General features: G+C 37.1%; 1 protein-coding gene across 3 annotated transcripts in view; it reads left to right on the top strand.

Annotated features, from left to right (window-relative positions):
- The window catches only part of gria2b (glutamate receptor, ionotropic, AMPA 2b), a 97680-nt gene that overhangs the window by 40203 nt on the left and 37737 nt on the right, over positions 1–19740 (top strand). For all 3 annotated transcript variants that reach the window (XM_033973621.2, XM_055224572.1, XM_033973622.2), the window contains exon 3: positions 14753–14992. In XM_033973621.2, coding sequence (XP_033829512.1) covers positions 14753–14992 — 240 coding nt within the window. The remainder of the gene's footprint in view (positions 1–14752; positions 14993–19740) is intronic.

Below are 19740 nucleotides of genomic sequence, written 5' to 3' on the forward strand. Positions count from 1 at the left end.
AAAGCATTTTTTTAATTCATAATTTTTAGTAATAATACATTTTCACACATTTATTCATCATCATTTATGGATTAAAATGAATCAATTTTAGCTCCATTGGTAGAGCGATTGTCCACTTATCTGAAGGCTGGCTGTGCGACTCCAGCTCCCACAAAGGAATGCTGTCATTGTGTCCTTGGGCAAGACATTTAACCCACCTTGCCCTCAGTGTCTGTGTACATTGGTGTATAAATGGGTGAGTGGTTCCTTGATGTGTGCGTTACAACTTTAAAATACCTAAAAAAAATTGACTTATGTGCAGTACGTTACTATTTTTACTTTGTTACATTTCACCTCTGCTAATGATGATTCCTGTCCGTGTCTTCATGAAAGAGTCTGTGTTTAAATATTGGTTAACCCATTTCATTTGGTGATTCTGATTACTTATTATTATTGTTATTTTTAATTATATTTTTGTAATTTTGTGGTAAATAATCGTCTTATGCAGTTTGTCTTAAGCAAGTTGTTTAAACCTGACAGATTTTCAGGCATGACTTCTGTAGCCAGTGTATTGACATGTGGTCTGAGTCAGCAGGTGTTGCCGTGGTGATGTGCTCTGAAAAGGAGATGGGTGCGTGGAGTTTGCTGGCAGCTGGTGACAGAGGAGTTTTACATAAAAAGCCCAGAGCCCCAGCCTTCAGTCAGGGTGACGACAGTATTGTTAGCAACACACAGCGAGACGGCTAACAGCGACAGAGAGCTGAGACCGGACTGCTCGTCACCATAGCAACAGAGAGATGCTATGCTCTTTTTTTTTTTTTTTTTTTTTTTTTTTTTAAACAAGATAAACCACTGAAGCAGCATATGAAGAAGCAGCAAGATTTCAAATATATTATCAGAATCATGGGACATACTAATGTTGTCACGATACTGAAATTTCAAACTCGATTTACATACTAAGGAATAGAGTCAATAGCAATAGCAATTCCAAGATCATGATGATAATAAAAAAAAAAAAAAAAAAAAAAAAAAAACACTCTCTCTATAGACAAGTGCCATTTTCAGAATTAAAAACATGAATTTATTTTATATTAGCATGTGGTCTTATATCTGTGTAATCCCTCAGTCATCCTGGTGTGTTCCATAGTGGTCCATGGGTGTATACTAGTCTATGTGGTCTTATAGTACTTCTGATACAGCTCAAGGTCATTCTAAAGCTATTCAGGAAAGGTTCATTTTTGTCCCGTGAATGTGACTTTTTCAGTATCGATACTTCAAATGAGTATCTTGTTTTGATACTAGTTTAAGTACTGATTTGTATCTGATGCTCAATACTTTTGACAACCTTAGTACATACAAAACACATTTCTACAATATAAACAACCAGATGACCTAAAACTTTTTTTTTTTTTTTTTTTGATTGAATATATATGAGATCTATCTATCCATTGGTTTCAGGAGGATGAGAAATGTATGACTGATGCCATACCAATTAACAATTTCAAACAAAATAATACATATTTTGAATGAGGAAAAAGTTGCATCTAACAGGAAGCTGAAACCCATTACTATACAGTATGGTTTATTTTATTTTTTTTTTTAAATCTGCCTGCAAACTAAATATTCAAATATTTGCTCTAATAATGTCACATTTAAATTGCGTTCTACCAAAATTTGAAATAAATTCTTTAACTGCAAAGTCGGTTCATCTTGCACTGCTGCAGACTCAAATTTAATGTTTTAATGGTTTGTTAATAATTTTAGTGTTATAAGATTATCAAAATTACATATATATGCAGCAAAATTATCTATTTTGTTCCTGGTCATGCTTCTTTTGGTTACTCACATCAGCTTTTGTGATTTGCATGTAATTTAAAGGCCATGTAGTATGCAAAAATGACTTGTGTTTTGGTTTATTCCCACATGTTTGAGTAACCCTTTATTAGTAGTTTTCAAGTTAGCATCTACTCTTTTACTTTTAGTTGAGTAGAGATTGGCATTTCCAGGGCTGAAATTATCCAAATGATTCTAGTGAAGGCGTATGGAGTTCAAAAACACAGTGGAGCACTTCCTGTGTTACCACATGACATCACAAGGTGGAACAGAGTTTTCTTTTTTTTCTGATTTTCTGAAGAACACAGCCTAAATATGTAGGGTCTGTGTGTTAAACGTGTGAATGAAACAAAACACAACTTCAGGTCTGTTTGTGATGAGGAAACAACATGATAACATAGATTTAAAAAATAGCGTAATATGGGCCCTTTCACTTAATGAGAGTCATCACGTGCCAGGATCAATTTAACCTTTTTTTTTTTTTTTTTTTTACAGAAAAGCAGCAATATGTATGAACTACGGGACCCTATACTATGCATGAATTAGACCACATTTTTCCTGTACATGTGTTTGCCCTCACTTTGATCCAGCCCACATCCCCTGATTATGCAGCAGTGCAGACTACGCTGTGTGTACATGTGTGCTCCCGGTGGTTCCCATGCTTAAACGGTGCTCATTTATTAGATTTATAGTGCCATTATTGGTCCTAACTACATCATCGCTATGCAGTATGGTGCTCTGAGGTCTTCTCATTGTTATTTATTATAACTATGATTATTATGTTTCTATACTCAATAGAGGGCTTACATATTCACATTTGACTAAATAAGATGCCTTGTATAAGAATAAGTTAACGGACTAGTATATAGCCTATAGGGGCCTGTAGGGAGGAGGTGGTGGGTTGGATTCCCAGACCAGATGGGAGTATTTCAGTGGTGAGTTTGCATGTTCTCCTGGTGCAGGTTTTGTCTGCCTGCTCTGTTTTTCTCCTACCACTAAAATATTGAACTGAACCTGGGGTGTTAGTGTCTCCATCTGCATATTCAACTATATTCACTCGTTTCATTTTCTTGTTACATGCAACATTTTGAGGACTTCCAATTCAAAAGATAAAATATTCAACTTTACATTGTTAATCGCTATGGCAGCAGTCCAAATTTGTCATCATTCCGGAACCATGGATACAGGACACATACATATTTTTTTTAATTCTTAGTATATGGACAGTTTATGCCTCATGTGAAAGTTCAGAACCTCAGAATTCACTTTAAGTAGTGATGATTCAGATCAGAGAGAGTCATTTTAAATTGAAAACCACTGAATTTCAGCATTGAACCTGGCAAGCTATATGTGAGGCTAATTCTGCTTTCTGATTGGATGTTTTGAGAACTAAAACACCAAATTATAACATTAAGAACTCAGCCACAACTAGTAGTTTTGTAATTAAGAATACATCAGCACTACAAATTTTATTAAAAAAGCTATATATGATTTGAACATTTGAACCTCCGAGGACACAGATTGGTCATGTTTATGAAATTTCAAAAAACAAAACACAAAAAAAAAATGCATACTGTCCCTTAAGGTTCAAGAATAGAGCTTTAATACCGGTCATAAACCCACCCATACAATTATATCAGGCACAATCTTAACATTTTCTTATGGGACTGTTGCAGTTACTTAACAGTGTAAACAGATTGCTGCGTGGTGCAATTAAAACATAAGGGGATTTTGCGAGTGCGCATCCAAAATGGCTGTTTATTTCTTGATTAAAGTACACAGGCCACGTTTGATCTCTGCTGAATTAATGTAGCTGTTTTATTAGCGTTTCGTTTATGCCGCTTGAATCTTTGATCGGAGTGGAGCCGGGGTGTAAACAGTGGCCCAGCGCCTGAAAGGAGGTCACTTAATTGGGACAGCTAAATTTAAGCCAACACCCTGAGCTTTGGAGGTGACGCTCGGAGCCTGAGTGACACACAGACAGCCTGGGTTAATAAGACAGAATGTACAGGACGACAGGGTACACCGGGGTCTATAGGGAGGAGGTGGTGGGTTGGATTCCCTGGACTGGGAGTGGGAGTATTTCAGTGGTGAGTTTGCACGCTCTGCTGGTGCTGGTTTTATCAGGCTGCTGTTTTTCTCTTATCACTAAAATATTGTGGGTCAGGTAGGTCCAACTTAACATGGAATACTGGTTTGGACTTTAAAGTGTGGCTAAACACCTAAACTCTGCCCACAACCACATTTCAACTAGAACTGCTAAACTGGGAAGTACCTGGAGGACTAAAGAAGATAATGGGGTGGGGGGTGGGGTTGAGGTCTGGAGGTATAAGGAACAATATGATTGGACTAACAGGTATCCACACTTCAGACTCCACCCCTGCACTCAGGTGTTTTTCATCAGAAACACCTGGCTTTAATCAGGGCAGTGCTGGGTGATGTCACCGACTACTTGAAATTGCGGAAACAACTGAAGGCAACACAAACTTAGATTTAGGCATCCAGAAAGCTACAAACTTACCTAGTTTGTGCTAAAATAATAATTAACCTAATTTTAAAAAGACTTGGAATAGTAGATAAGGCTATTAAAACCCCATATGCACAGTTTAGTAGCGACAAAGTGGATTTAGTGTTTGTGCCTATAAAACACACAAGTAGTTTGAAATATATCATTGCTCATCTTGGTTGCGAGCAGTTGCTTGGTGAAGAGATTCTCCCACATAAGGTCCCTGTTGCTGGGTGTGGAAGTAGTGGCTGTTGTGTCCTTGAGCATGACATTGTCTCTGCATACTCAGGTGTATATGTGTAGGAGGGTAATGTTGCTACAGAATGATATTACTCAAATAGAAGTGAAATATGATGTAAAAAAGTGACTTTTGGAATTGTTTTCAAAAAGTAAATTGTAATTTATCATTACCAGCATCTAAAGGTTAAAGATGCATTATGTAACATTTTGTTTTGGGCTGTAAAATAAATGAATTGAGTAGAAGTTTTGCAATATAACAAAAAAAACGTGAACAGACTTGCCTCTCCACAAATCTGACCTGGTTGTGTCACCTGCTTGCCCCTGTTGAGATAGATAGGCTAAACCAGATATGCCCAAACTGTGGCCCGGGGGCCAAATGCGGCCCTCAGACCTATTTTTTTTTGGCCCTCAAGCTCAAGTGAATTGGCCCATATTACTTTAAACAGTACTTTTTACTGTACATTTCTGAAAATCTACTTACTACCAATCTCAAATATTTAATGTTTCCCATTGAGGATGTAACCATGAATAAAGGTCTAGTGATTCAGTTTAACTTGTAATAATAACACAGATTTGAAGTATTCACTGTATCGGCGACCAGTCTGTGGCCCTCAATCGGCCCTCAGCTTTGTCTGTTTTTGTATGTGGCCCTTAATGAGAAAAGTTTGGACACCCCTGGGCTAAACCTATACTGTGGAACATTCCAGGCAAAACAATAATATCTCCAGACAAGACTCCAAGAACACAACAATCCTTCGACCAGACAAGTTATATAGTGCCCCTTTAACATCTAGGTCCATGCCTCGTCTGAGTGTGCACTAGTGTACAGCTGGTTGTAAGCACAGCCCCCTCTGTAGAAGTATCTTTAAAGGCTCTACCTGACTTTTTCCCATGTATTTGAGCAAAATTTGTCTTTCCCCACTACAGATATATTGTATAAGCAGCTCTTGAGGTCAAAATAAGGCAGCTGTGTACTGTCTGCATCTAATTATAGAGGGTTTACTGCCCAAAGATCAGGAGTCTCAAAGTTGTGGAAAGTCCTCATAAACTCATCGTTGTGATTAATTAGGATGCTCTGAATGCATACGCTAAGTGAGGAATAACTTTGGATCACTGCAACCCTTACCCTTTTAAAATTAATCTGTTTTTCACTTTTTTAAGACAGTATAAATCAGTTGCGGTGCCTTTAATGCCCTCACAGTAGAAGGGCCTTTAATATCTCTGGTTGTAAGCAGCTATTTCCCAGTGAAAGATGAAGATCGGGAGAATGGCTTTTTAAGAGAGCGGGCCTCGGCAGAGCATGCATCAGCACTATTTAAACGAAGGGACTTTATCGGACAGGGACACGAGCAGAATCCCAAACAGCGCGCTAAAGCCGACCACTGTTCTACACGCTCACTCATTTCAGAACGCAGACACCAGGAGATAGACTGCTCCCAGAGGAAACGACACAAAACTGGGGAGATTAGGCTTGTACTGCTAAAACGGTAAACGCTAAAGGCAAGTTTCAGAAAGTCTATTAATGTTGCAATGGGAAAATGAAGGGATTTTTTGACTGTTACATGTTTATCAATGAGGCCGTTTAAGTAGTAGTAGTAGCAGTTGCAACAGCAGCAGCAGTAGTAGTAGTAGTAGCAGTTGTCGTAGCAGTAGTAGTTGCAATAGTACTTGAAGTAGTAGTTGAAGTATTTATCAGTCATTCCTACAATTTCAATTGTTTCAACCAAAATATTAGTTCTCTTGTTGTATTAATAGCATTCTTAAGTTATACTCACTAATTTTAGCAGTAGGTAAACCGAGATTTTTGGCAATATATACGGTTATAGTTGTTCACTTACACTTAAACTTATCACTACTTAAACTAGGAGAAGTAAAAATGACCTAATTTTTAAAAATAATGTTTTTAAGTGTCCATCATTTTCGGTTTTGCACTGAATAGCCCGATCCAAACGATTTGATGCTCGATATTACGTTTTACATTGTTGATCGTCTGAGGTTTATTCACAAACACCTTTTCTTTAAGATAGCCCAACAAGAAGAAATCAGGACTAGTCAGGTCTGTGGAGATCACATACTGCGACCAGGCATCTCTTGTATTAAAATGTCGATGTAACTCCGCTGGGTTTCTGAATTTGACCCATGTGACTCAAAGTACCACTGTACAATGAGGGTTCATTCCTCGGTGCTATATTTGCTCATATTAATGTCGGAAGGGTATTTCTAAATGCTCTGAAAAATAAAAGAAAAATATTTAGTAACAAAAGAGTTCTGATTTTTTTTTTCAACTGTCAGTGGCTTTTGGACCACCCTGTACTTATGTTTGCTATATAATTCATCTATAACATCCATGGATCATTATGTTATGTTATAATTTGGACATTTTGAAGAATATTTCAACATGCCCCTTCTAAGTCTTCTCCAGTATTATCATTAAAAATGTAAGAACCAATTTTGTACACACATTATATACATTATTGGAAGTTAAATAAATATTTTGCCTCAGTATGGTATTCTTTAATAGCCTTCTTAGCTCTCCTGACTTTTAAATTTATATATGCTTGGGAGTGCAGCAAAAAGTACACGTTTAGCTGTCTTATCAAACAAAAATCCTGTGATTAAAAGTGTCAGTCCCAATCCACTTACTGCTTTGTGTTTACTGGAGCTAAGGGCATGCAGATCTATACTGTATTGAATGGCAGTGTCTCGTATTATTGAATCTCTAGTTAAAGCGTATTGTGTTTGGCATGTGCACACGCAGCACTGGTAAATCACATGACATGCCTTTGGTTTCGTGCTGGGATCCACTGCACCATGCTAACCGAATGAAATCATCAAGCCCATAGACTCGCTGTGTTATGTTCTATTCTTCTGAGCGACAATAGCGGGATTACAGTTCCCTCAATATCTGCTCTGTTTGGCCCAACCTCCCCAGATAAGAGGCAGCACTGGTTTGGGATACAAATATAGCTCTTAATAAGCTTGAAGGAGAAGGGAAATACTTTAAAGTGGAACTAAACACTAAACCCACTTTTGTTCGCTACTAGCATTATCTTCGGTTCCTGGTAATTTTCTGGCAACTTTAGCTCAAACTAGGTAAATTTGCAGCTTTCTGGTTTAAAACGCCATGGGCACCTGTAAGACCAATTACACGGTTCTTTATACGTTTAGACCCCGCCCCTTCTCTTTTGCTCTTTTCTTTAATGCACAAGTACTGCCCAGTTAACTGCTCTATTTGAAATGTAGTTGTGGGTGGGGTTGTGTGTCTGTTGTGTCATTTGGCGGTAGTCAGAGGGTCAGATGGTGCAGATTGGCAGCCTCACTTCTGTCAGTCTACCTCAGGACAGCTGCGGCTACAGTAGTAATTCCGTAGAGGTAAATTTGTCCTCTGTATTTGACCCATTACTCAACAGCCAGGAGTTAGGTTATGTAGTGTTTAGACTGGTGCAAAAATCATGCCAAATGCCTCTTGTTGGATGCCTTTTCGTTTGAAGCTTGAAACATGTTGATGCGTCTCGGATGGTCGCCAAAATGCTTGATGTTTTTCCAATTCTTTGACTCTTGTGGTGTGAACACTCTAGACCAGGGGTGTCCAAACTATGGCTCGGGGGCCAAATGCAGCCCTCAGACCAGTTTTTATTGGCCCTCAAGCCTCCTGCTGAACCGGCTCAATTGATCATAAGCAGTACTTTTTTACAGCAAATTAAACTATTTCTACCACTATAACCTCAAACATCACATTGCATTGTGATACAGACCTAAAATGACTGTGTTTCAAGCCTTATTAACTGTCAAAGCTGTGTAAAAAGCACTGCACGGTATTGATCACCGGTTTGTGGCTGTCTGCTTTGGATTTGTTTTGAGATGTGGCCTATGTGGCTATTACACTTAACAACACCTTTAGACCACTATATTACCATGTATTGTTTTGCTCTATTGACCGAAAACAACATGTTAACATGTTTAATAAGTTTCAGTTTTGTTTTTGGCATTCAGGGTCCCCCCTTTCATTGCTCTCCTTGCTAAGTCACTCCCCCTTCAAAGGAGTCAATTAGCATGCATCCTGCTAATATCACTACACCACATCCCATCAGGTTTGTGAAGTTGTAGTGTATAATCTTGTATCCTACTGTTAAATACTGTGCTGGAGCATGGGTGACACAGTTAACTGTAAGGAGGGTTTGAATAGGTCCCAGGAGAGATTGCACAATTACTCAAAAATGCAAAAATGACATCTAAAACCTCTTCAGACATGATGTTGATGAGGAAACAACTTTATAACATGGTAGAAAGCCCCAAAAAGCAGATTAGCCTTCTGTTTATTTTGGGTTGAATGGAGAGACCAGAATGCCCAAAGTATAAATACCCAAACAGACCTTGAAACTGAATCCAGGATCTTCTTGCTGTGAGAAAAAAGTTCTTGACACCATAGCCCCCTAAAGCATGAACTACGGACACCAATGTTTTTTAAGTCCAAGTTATTTAGTGTGACCTCCCAAACAGCAGATCTAGCCCGTCAGTGGTGTGTTGCGAGGGCCTATAGTCCCTTGTTTCATTGAAAAGCACTCAGATGTGACACAGGCTTAATAGCTTTAGCACAGCCCTGGTCGTTTGGAAGAGTTAGCGCTCGTGTTGGACCTTTCTCTCTTAATTAAACCTTTCCGGATTGAGGCAGAAATAGGGAAATCCTCTAGTTCCTCATTCTTTCTCAAAGCCTTTCTGAAGAACAGAGGAGAGGGAATGAGTTTAACGTTTTAAGACAAAATTAAAAAGTGAATGGCAGTAATTAAAAGATGGAGTAGATGATATCATAAAGCCTTTTTTTTAAATCCTTTGTATTTATGAATAATATTTTCCTTTTTATAATGAGTGTAGAAAAAAATGATTGGTTAAAAGAAAACAAAAATGCATTAGTGAAATTTTTGACAAATAAAGAAGAAAGAAAGAAAAAGTTCTACACTATGGCATTAGATGTATTTATCTCCATAGAGACAATAAATAGATAGATCCACGGGGATACATCTGTAACTGAATAAATGCATGATTAATAAGTTTAATGTCATACTGCAAAACATTCCAGACAAAGCAATAACAGCACTATGGAGACAAGCGGCGGATCAACCACCAGAAAGGTTACACGGAGCAACTTTAAGTCTAAGTCTAAACAACATTAAATGCGTGAGCAATTTGCACGATGATGTCTTCAAATTGTATTAATAGGGATGGAATATTTCTGAATATAACTACTAATTCTAACATACTATATATATATACACTAATGGTACTACTACTTATTACTATTACTATTACTGCAGCAAGAAATCTAATCATACGACAAAACTTCATTGTTGCATCTTTATTTGTTGTAACAAAACAAAAAGCTGTGTTTCCAACTGTTTAAAAATGTACAAAATCTTAAACTGATAGTATGTAACTTTCTGGGGGTGAAACTCCGTGTAACATGTTGTCAAACTGTTGGTTGTGGCATAAGCTCTCACAGTCAGGGGTGTATCCAGTCTCCAAGAGTTTTTAATCCCGTTCCGAGCTTCGTCAGTGTGCAAGCCACCGCAGTCAGCCAAGAAAACCAGCAGAACGTGACAATGGGGCCAGACAGGGAGACAGAGGGAGACAGACAGATGAGAGGGCCCCTGCTCGCTGACAAGAACACGTCGACTGCATGGGCTATTTCACTGGAGTTGGGATTACACTGGAAAGCAAATCCAACCATGCCCTCGCTCCAGACATATGGATAATATGAATATTGTGGAGTTATGTTCAAAAAGCAGGGTCAAATCTTTTACAAGGGGAAGACACTTGAAGTTAAGATACATTGGTTTTAGAATTTTGGGGTTGATTTTAGAATTTGTGCTTCTGTTCTACTCTTGAGTTGGTCTGGTCTAAACCTGGTCTAGTCCAGGTTTAGTTCCTGTTTTAGTCACAGGTTAAATTTTGATGTGGTGAATGCACAAATTTGAAGTCATTCATAGTCCTGTAAAATTTCACTTTACACATTTAGCAAATAATACATTTTTGCATTTTTTTTAAGTATGACTATTTCCTCCACAAACAACAAAATATTGTCCTGTCTTATTCTGCATAAAAAGTGCCAATCCTGTAGTTTAGATCTGTACAAACATGTTCTGAAATGTGATTCTTGTATTAGTTTATCAACTCATATTTCATTTTGTCAATTCTTCTGGATGTGTTTTTAGCATGAATTTTGACCAGAACCTTGTTAAAAGTATATTTGTCCTTGCTGTCATTGGGAAGCCAGGCAAATCTAGATTGGAATCCTTATGATAGCATTTAAAATCTGATCACCATCCGCTCCCCGGCATCTCAGGCTCAGACAGACCTCTATAATTTGGTTTGTTTATTTTATTGACGCAGCCAAGCTCATTTGTCATCTAACATTTTGAAAATCAAACTTCTCTCCCCTCAGATTAATCTTCTCTTGTTGGAGAAAGATTCTGATCACATTATCGTTTTCCTAGCATCTATCTATTGTGTAAAGAACAAACATTTTGAAACAAGTGTTGACCTTGTTCACCCATAAATCGTAGTACCAACTACTAAAAGAAATGTTATTTGCAGATCTACAAAATACAACAACATTAATATCATCATCCAAATTTACTTCCAAAATCAACTAAATACCATTAACAAAAGGTCGGACACGTTGTAACGCTCCACTCCACAACTGACAACTTGTGAGGAAATAATTGGCCTGGGGCTGTATGGATTAGTACAGATTTTGGAAAAACCCGAATGCTGGCTCTGCATAAAAGCCCTGAGCTCCCCCTACCTGCTGTTAACCTGATGAGCTCAGCAATACCACGGCCAAAAGAAGCAACCTCCAGGACTTCGCGCCTTTGGATTTCCACATGAACGGCCTGGCGCTCCAAGTGGAAAATGGGAATCGATAAAGGAATAATTGCTAGCCTCTTATCACTGTGAAATAATAGGGCCACTGACAATTAGCTAATGGGATTCATATTAATATTGTACGTATAGAAGGCTTTGAATGCAGGCAGCCGCAGATCAGATATGATTGTAATCTGTTGAAACAAATAGGGCTTTGGAGTAGGCTAATGAAATAGTTTAAGCTTTGATTTGATGGTCTTTAGGCTCAACAAGGGATAATAGGGACAATTGGATGACAAATATCAGAGGAATTGAAATTGGACTTGATTAAAAAAACAAAAACAAAAGTTTTATTTTTATTACCTCTTTTTAATTGGCTAAAATATGCCTGACATAGATGGTTTCACTCCTATTTCACACATATATTGTTGCCAATATTATTTTTAACGCGGTAAAAACAAGTTTGAGGATGTGAAATTGTGGAAACTCAAATATCCATTGCCATATTTTTTTTTTCTCAACCTTTTTCAAATTCACAATATTCTATTTGAAACACAATTCACAGCATCAGCAATTTTGAAATATTGAATGAAAACAAAATATCAATACAAAAATGTATTGCATTTTTTTGATGATTCACTTTTTAGGGTTTACGCCAGATCATATATTATCTCCATAAATACACAAGAAAAAGGCTGCCTACAGTCTACAGGCATTTTTATTATAGAACCATACCACATATTCAAATATTCCTAGAAAAAGGTCCCAGTACTGATCTTGTCCTCTGTTTTAATTCAGTTGTACTGTTTACCAAAAGCGCATATACATATTCAGGCAATTGCTATCAGTCATCAACAAACCTCTCTGATTCCTGGAAGTCTTCACCTATTATCCTGCCTATGCTCTCCTTATGTCAGCAACTCATGTCGGCCATATTGTGAGCACAGGGAAATGACTCATTAGATAAATTACATTAGTGAACACATATGTTTTGCTCAATAAGGCTGATTAGCTCACATTTGATCAATACAGGTTTACAAGCAACAGGCCAATCTGCTGACCCTGGTGCTATGCTAGCGTAACAACATGCATGCTAAGGGCTACTCCCACTTTTCCATGTTTCAGCTCAGCCTGTAATAACTGTTAAAAGCCAGCAAGGTATAAAACCACCTGCATATAGAGGTGATGAATTATTGAACGAGAGTGGTGCAGAGTCAACAATATATCATCCTGCAATATGATTAGTCGGATTGTGTCATGAAAATTTTGAATGGTGCTGGCTAAGGCATTTCTTAGGACAAATATACTCCTACTAATGTAATACAACTGAGAAATAAAAAATAATGTGAAATTCATTGGGCCAAGTATAGACCCTTGAGGTACACAAAAAAATATAATTTATGTCTTAAGAATCTAAAAGGCATAGGTTTACGCGACAATAGAAGTATATCATTGTCTTTTTTACTGCCGAAATAACATAAACATATTATTGATTTTTAAAATTATTATTATTTTTACTACTATGAAAATTCTTTATGCAACAAAAAGTAAAAAAAAAAAAAAAAAAAAAAAAAAGCACTTAACAACTATATATTTTTGTGTTAATACTTGGGTGGAAAAAAACAACTGTAGAGTGGTGTTTTGCCACTTGTGAATGTGTTATCTTTTTAGTTGTTAAGAATCAGTAATACAGAGCATTATAAATTACAGATTTTATCTAAATAATGCAATTCTTCAGTGAAGGTACTAGGGTTATCAAAAGTATTAAAAATCAGATAGTAATCAATACTGAAATGAACTTTTCCTGAATAGCTTTATATTAATCTTGAGCAGTATCAGAACTAGTATAAGACCACATAGACTGCCATAAGCCCATGGACGACTGAGGCATTACGCAGATTTAAGACTAAATGGTAATATAAAAGAAAATACTATTACTATAATACTGTTACTATTATCATTATTATTGTGGTGTTGGAATCAGTACTGAGCATCAAGTTCATTCCTAAGTATTGAAAATGAGTTGGAAATGTTTGTATCCTGACACTAGAAGCTACCAAACGCATTTCTGGCGGCATGTATCGCATGGTGTCATTTGGAGCGTCTTGCTAACAGTGCAGCGCTGGTAGTGACTCACTATCTTACCCTACAGCTTATTCTCACTGGAGGAGGGCTAACATGGGTTAAGAACATGTCAAACAAAAGCTATCACTCGTCAAGCTAGAGCAGTGCCAAAGCTGGTGCCTATGAAGAATTGATGTTTTGGTGAAAGTACGTTTTCCTATTAAGTGAAAATACAGATAGTTAAATGTTTAATGCACAGAAGGGTGTACAGCGGAATAGATCCTTACAGTGGATAGAACAGCTCCCTGGGCAGAGCTTAAAGAGAGCAGCCTGTTAGTAATGTCTTAACTGAACAAGACATCCCCAAAGAAAAGAAAAGAGTGAGGAGCTACAGAGAAGAGAGTTAATGGCTATGACAGAAGCTAATATTCTGAAAAATTATGATATAAATATTATAAATTATAAATAGGGCTGCACCATAGGGCAGCACCATTTAGGAAAAATATCTAATTGTGAATTCTTTTCTGATATGCATTGTGATTTATATTTATGCTTTATGTTTTAATTATAGGATGAGGTTCTAAGTTCACATTTTTAATGTGTCCAGGAGAAGTGACAAAAAGACTGAAATGAGAAATGAATAGAAGAGTTACATTTCAGAACATGTTTGCAGAGATCTAAACTACAGGGTTTTCATGCCGAAATAAGACAGAATATTTTGTGGTTTCTGGAGGAAATTGTAATAAGTAAAAGTGATTTTGATGTGATTTTGATTAATTGTGCAGTTCTACTTCCCAAAAAGAGAACAATACAGTTATTAATGTGAAACAACACAATAGAATAGGAATAAGATTGAATAACGTGAAATATATTTTATTTTCCATTATTGTCTTAAAGTTGCCAATTTACTTAAAGTACATAAAACCTTTCTTACCCACAGTTTACAATAAAAGACACATTAAACAAGCACTATACACATACACATGCAAATGCAAATTGTGCCATAACAACACTAACAATGCATCACATTGACACAACTCAATCCAACTATCTAAAAACTATTTGATAAAAAATGAGTGTGATCTTCCGTACCAAGCAAAAAGTGAATGAATTTGTGGATGCAAAAACTGTATTATCTTTTGTGGGCTGTGTTTGTTCTTGTAGTTTGTGCATTATAACTATATTAAAAATTCATTTGCATTCTAACTTCACTTCTGCTTACCTACAATAACTTCTCAAGTAACAATTCCTTTTTCTCTTCTCTTTCAGTCTGTTCACAATTCTCAAGAGGAGTGTACGCCATTTTTGGATTCTATGATAAGAAGTCGGTGAACACCATCACGTCCTTCTGCGGAACTTTGCATGTGTCCTTCATAACTCCCAGTTTCCCTCTGGATGGGACCCAGCAGTTTATCATCCAGATGAGGCCGGACATCAAGGGCCCGCTGCTCAGCCTTATCGAGTACTACAAGTGGGACAAATTTGCCTACCTGTACGACAGCGATAGAGGTAAAAGACAGCACAAATCATAACAATAGCATGGGGCCTAGGATAGAGCCCTGAGGTACTTTGAAAAATATGATGCACTGGTTGAGGAATTAAAGAAGACATAAAAGTCTTTTGGGCAAAAGAGAAGTGTTGTGCCAAAAAGAATGTAAATCATCACTCCAAATTTCAAAATAAATAGAATCAAAAGGAATAATTGATTAGTTTTATATGTTGTAAAGGTAAATATCTATACATGTATAGCTATTTGTTTATGTTAATTGCAAAAATCTTATATATAAGGATTAAGAAAGCTAGGCCCATGGATTAACATTTTTGGCTCTTCTGTAAGGTAGCTGTAATTTTTGGAAAGCCCTTATGTGCAGTCCTGAAAGTTTTGATAATTATGTAGGTTTTTTTCATGATTGCAGATTAAAATTTTCAATAGCTTTACTTATAATAAATACATAAATTATATATAAAATAAAATGAAACATGTTGATTATTATGTTGATATTTGTTTGCCTTTCTGGTACTTTTATTTTCAACCAGAACTGCTGATAAAAGTGCTGCAGGTGGGGCCCAAGTGTAGCTAAGCATAGTTCCTGTTGGTGGCTTTAAAGTGGCTTGTCACATGTTATCACCAGTGGCACCTGCTGTGTGGAGAAGAGTGGGCAGAGAGTGAGCAGAGGAGATGCTCCCTGCAGCTGTTCATTTCACCTCTCACTAATGCTCGCTCTCTCTGTCTCTCCCTTGCTCTCTCTCTCTCTCTGTCTCTCCCTCTCTCTCTCTCGCTTCTGTTTGAATTGTGTGTCCATATAAACATACAGGCGCTGTGAGGTTGCACATAGCTCCTAGCTGCTTTCATACAAAACCTTACACAAACATATAAAACCTTACGCTAATAACTGACAAGACGAAATCACTCTACTTAACAGTTTCAACATACAGTATAGCATGCCTATGGCAAAGCTCAAAGCAGAATGCAAATGTGTTTTTGCTCAGGCAAATAAAATTGACTTACAATTTAAAGCTCGGAGATTATAAGAAATTTGCAGGTGTGGAAAGTAACTCATGTTACTGTACTATAGTAGATTTTTGTTGTACTTGTACTTGAGGTCAACATAATGTAACATAATTCATGACTAATATGGAAAAAAGACTAAAATTCTACTAAAACTGGGTAAAAAAAAAAAAAGTAACAAGTAACTAACACTTAGTAGTACTAAGTAGTACTTAGTAGTACTCTTCATGTGTACTTTATATATACAAATTTGGCAGCAGTACTTGTAATTGAGTTTTTAGCTATATAACTGAACTTAATACTTTAATTGAGTACACATCTTGCGAAAGCAGCCTCAAAATTGTAATCTATTGCTGTAATGTAACTATAACATACTTCACAGCAGGGATGGGACAAGATCTCACAAGGCAAAATCGCACACATGAGGAAAATTATCTCATAAGATGTTTACCCATTTGGTTACATTCAGATGCAATAAAAAGTGTTATATGTTGTGAGTTACATTTCATATAGGTCCAAAAAGCAGTACTAGAATGGCAACAGAAATATTTTAAATAAAACTGATCATCTTTCAAAATGATGAGGCCAAAATTAGAAAGTGAATCCCAATCTCATATTTGGTCTTTTTTTCAGAAAACTTTTTACAATACTATATAAAAAAAAACATTTAATTGTATTCTGATGCAGTAAACCTTTTATTGCGGCCTTAGTCAAGTCATTTGAGGTTGTGGTCGTACTTTAGTACTTTCTGGTGGATATATAGTCTTTGATCTACGTGGTAATGCGTTCCAAATGCACTTGAGCTCATAAAGATGATACTTGATGAAGAGAAATTACATCTGAATAAACACTACACAAATTAAGTGGATCTTGAGCATCATCTCATTCATTTGCAGAACATAATCAGCAGGATGTGACCAAGAGTAAAATGGCTACACAAATGGAAAGATTTTCATGAAAAATAGAATGTTTAAAGGTGCACTGTATAACTTTTCTGGTAGGGATGTCCGCCCACTTAGTCCTTTCTGCCTCTGTGATATTGACACAGAAGCAACTGCCTGGGATAATGTCATGCATCTGTTTCCTTATAGTTTTCCAATCTCTGCCTGTAAAAAAAAAATCACTGGGGACCAAATATTCTGGGGACCAAAGATTTATCTGGAGTCAATAAGCGAAGCACTAACCTCTGTTGATCTGAGGAATGCCATTTTATTTCAAATGATAAGTGACGACTGAGATTGGGGATGCACGGCTTTTTTAATTACGATACCCATTCTGATACTACAGTGCAAAAGCATTTATTTCCTTGAAACAAAAATAAAATAAGACAAAACTAATCCAAATGTGTTCTGGAGCTGTTATTTATCTGTCAAGTAACTACAGAACAATGGATCAGAAATACGGATTACTCATCCTTTGATTTATTTAGCGCCTTTCATCACACCCAAAGTGCTTTACAGTGCAGTATACATTCACTCTACACTCAGTGGTGGAAAGCTACTATGGTAGTCACAGCTGCCCTGGTACAGACTGACAAAAGCAAGGGTGTCAGTCTGAACCATCGGCCTCTCTGACCACCACCAACACTCATGCAGACACTACTTATATATAAGTGTGAAATATCTTGCCTAAGGATGCAATGATAGTTTTTGCCGCTGATGTCCCACTGTGGCACCTGGTATTCCCAATGGTCTCTTATCCAAGTACTACCCAGGCCCAGGATTGTTTAACTTGTGAGATATGTGAGATCAGACTTTGACAAACCGGTATGGCTGACATAAATAATCTGATTGCACGATCATGCTTGGTTGGGCTTGAGACAGCTTGAGATGCGATAGAGTGAGCGATGGTCAGACTGATCAGATCTGTTTGTAAGAAATGCTGAGATATGTCTTTTTGGATTTGCCAGGAAACAAACTACCAAGACTCTTGCATTACCATAATTACGCTGATACTTGCATTCGCTTAGTCATAGGAAACCTGACATCTTTCTCCGATGTCCCACTAAACTCCTCAGCAGCTGTCTTACTTTGTCCCCTCGCACTTCCCCTCCCTGACCTGCTGTCCCACTGTACGTCTGCGAAGCCTCTTGCATATTTCAGCGCGGCACGCCTGTCTAATTAGGTCAGCGTGATCGGCTCATTCCCATGGCAACCGGAGCGATGGAGAGATGCGAGGAGGGAGAGGAGAGGGAGAAGAGGGAGAGATGATGCAAGTCCGTGCGGGGGAGTTTCTCAGGCAGTGGTGTTGATGAATTCGATTAGCAGGTTTAGATGAATGGTTGGAGCGGGAATGTGGGGGCTTTATTAGATGATGGATGTGTGCGCGTGGGTGGAAAAGCCAATCAAAAGTTTGCGATCTGCATATTGTTGACTCACGGGGAGAACTGGAGATGCAGAGGAGGTTATGAAAAGGAACCAGGTGGTTGTAGTTAGGTAGACAAATTGGAGAAGACAAAGCACTGGGAATTCAGAAAATGTGGCATTCAAAAAATGTGTTCATTGCTGAAAATGTTCACCTGGGAGATCAAACCCTGGGATCAGAACCAAAAATTCTGAAGTTTTAGAATGCTGTTAAATTAATAATACTACAATAATAATAATAATAATAATAATAATAATAATAATAATAATAATAATAATAATAATAATAATAACAATAACAATAACAATAACAATAACAATAACAATAATAATAATAATAATAATAATAATTCCAACATAATTGTAAGTTTTGTATTTCAATTGTATTTTCTAAAATTATTTCTTACAAAAGCATTGTGTTACAATGAAGTGGAGTGGTGTTTGCAGCCGGTGAATTAGCCGTTACTCTCATTTAAGGAGGGATTTGAATCCCTTCTGTGTTGTGAATCTGGCATAGGAGCCTCTTAGTCTCTTCTTTAAGTGGAAATTATGAAAAATTTTAAGATAAAATTTATGCATGAGGCTCATATTATTCAAGTACTCAAATATAAGTACACAGCAGTGGTCCTAGAAATTTGTTAAGTAAGTTTTAAAATAACATTTGTTGTCACACACAGTAGGAAGGGTAAGCATAGCATTTACTCAAGTAAGTACAGATACAAGCCAGTGTCTCATTTCTTTTTTTCTTTTTATTTATACGGGGGAACCCAATGAGAGTACTTGAGCTCCCTTTTTCATGGGCACCCTGTTTAAAATAAAGTACAAGCAGAAAAACAAACAAAACAACTATACAAGTCCACATAAACCGTTACAAACAGGTGCAGGTGTGAGTATAAAAGTTTGATACCAGATTATTAAATTGTGATTGTGCTACCACAGTATCCAGTTTTGCTTTTCCCTGAAGTGTATTCCATTTTTACGAAGCAAAACAGCCAAAATCCCTCTTCTCCTGAACTGGACACTGTTTTTGCAATCGAGCCATTTTTCATGGATGGTACTGGTCTGAGACACTACAATTTATAGTCCATTTAGTTAAATAAGTCCTGTCCCCAGAGGGAGGAGTTTTAAAGTGAAATTGCCCTGGCTTTGTTTACTTTGTAGCCTCATTACAGGTCATTGTGCCCCTATTGCAATTTCCTTGACACTTTTTGTGTTGGTATTTTGTGTTACAGACTATCACTGATACACTGTAAGATGAAAGCATAATAAATGAAGTTAATTTTAAAAAAAGTAAGTGAGTACTACTCTCCCCTGGATACTGATAGACAGGCAGCGGAGATGCTGTTCATTATGCATCATTATGAAACATACATTTAATTCACATC

The sequence above is a fragment of the Periophthalmus magnuspinnatus genome, chromosome 10 (assembly GCF_009829125.3).
Source record: "Periophthalmus magnuspinnatus isolate fPerMag1 chromosome 10, fPerMag1.2.pri, whole genome shotgun sequence".
Lineage (NCBI taxonomy): Eukaryota > Metazoa > Chordata > Actinopteri > Gobiiformes > Gobiidae > Periophthalmus > Periophthalmus magnuspinnatus.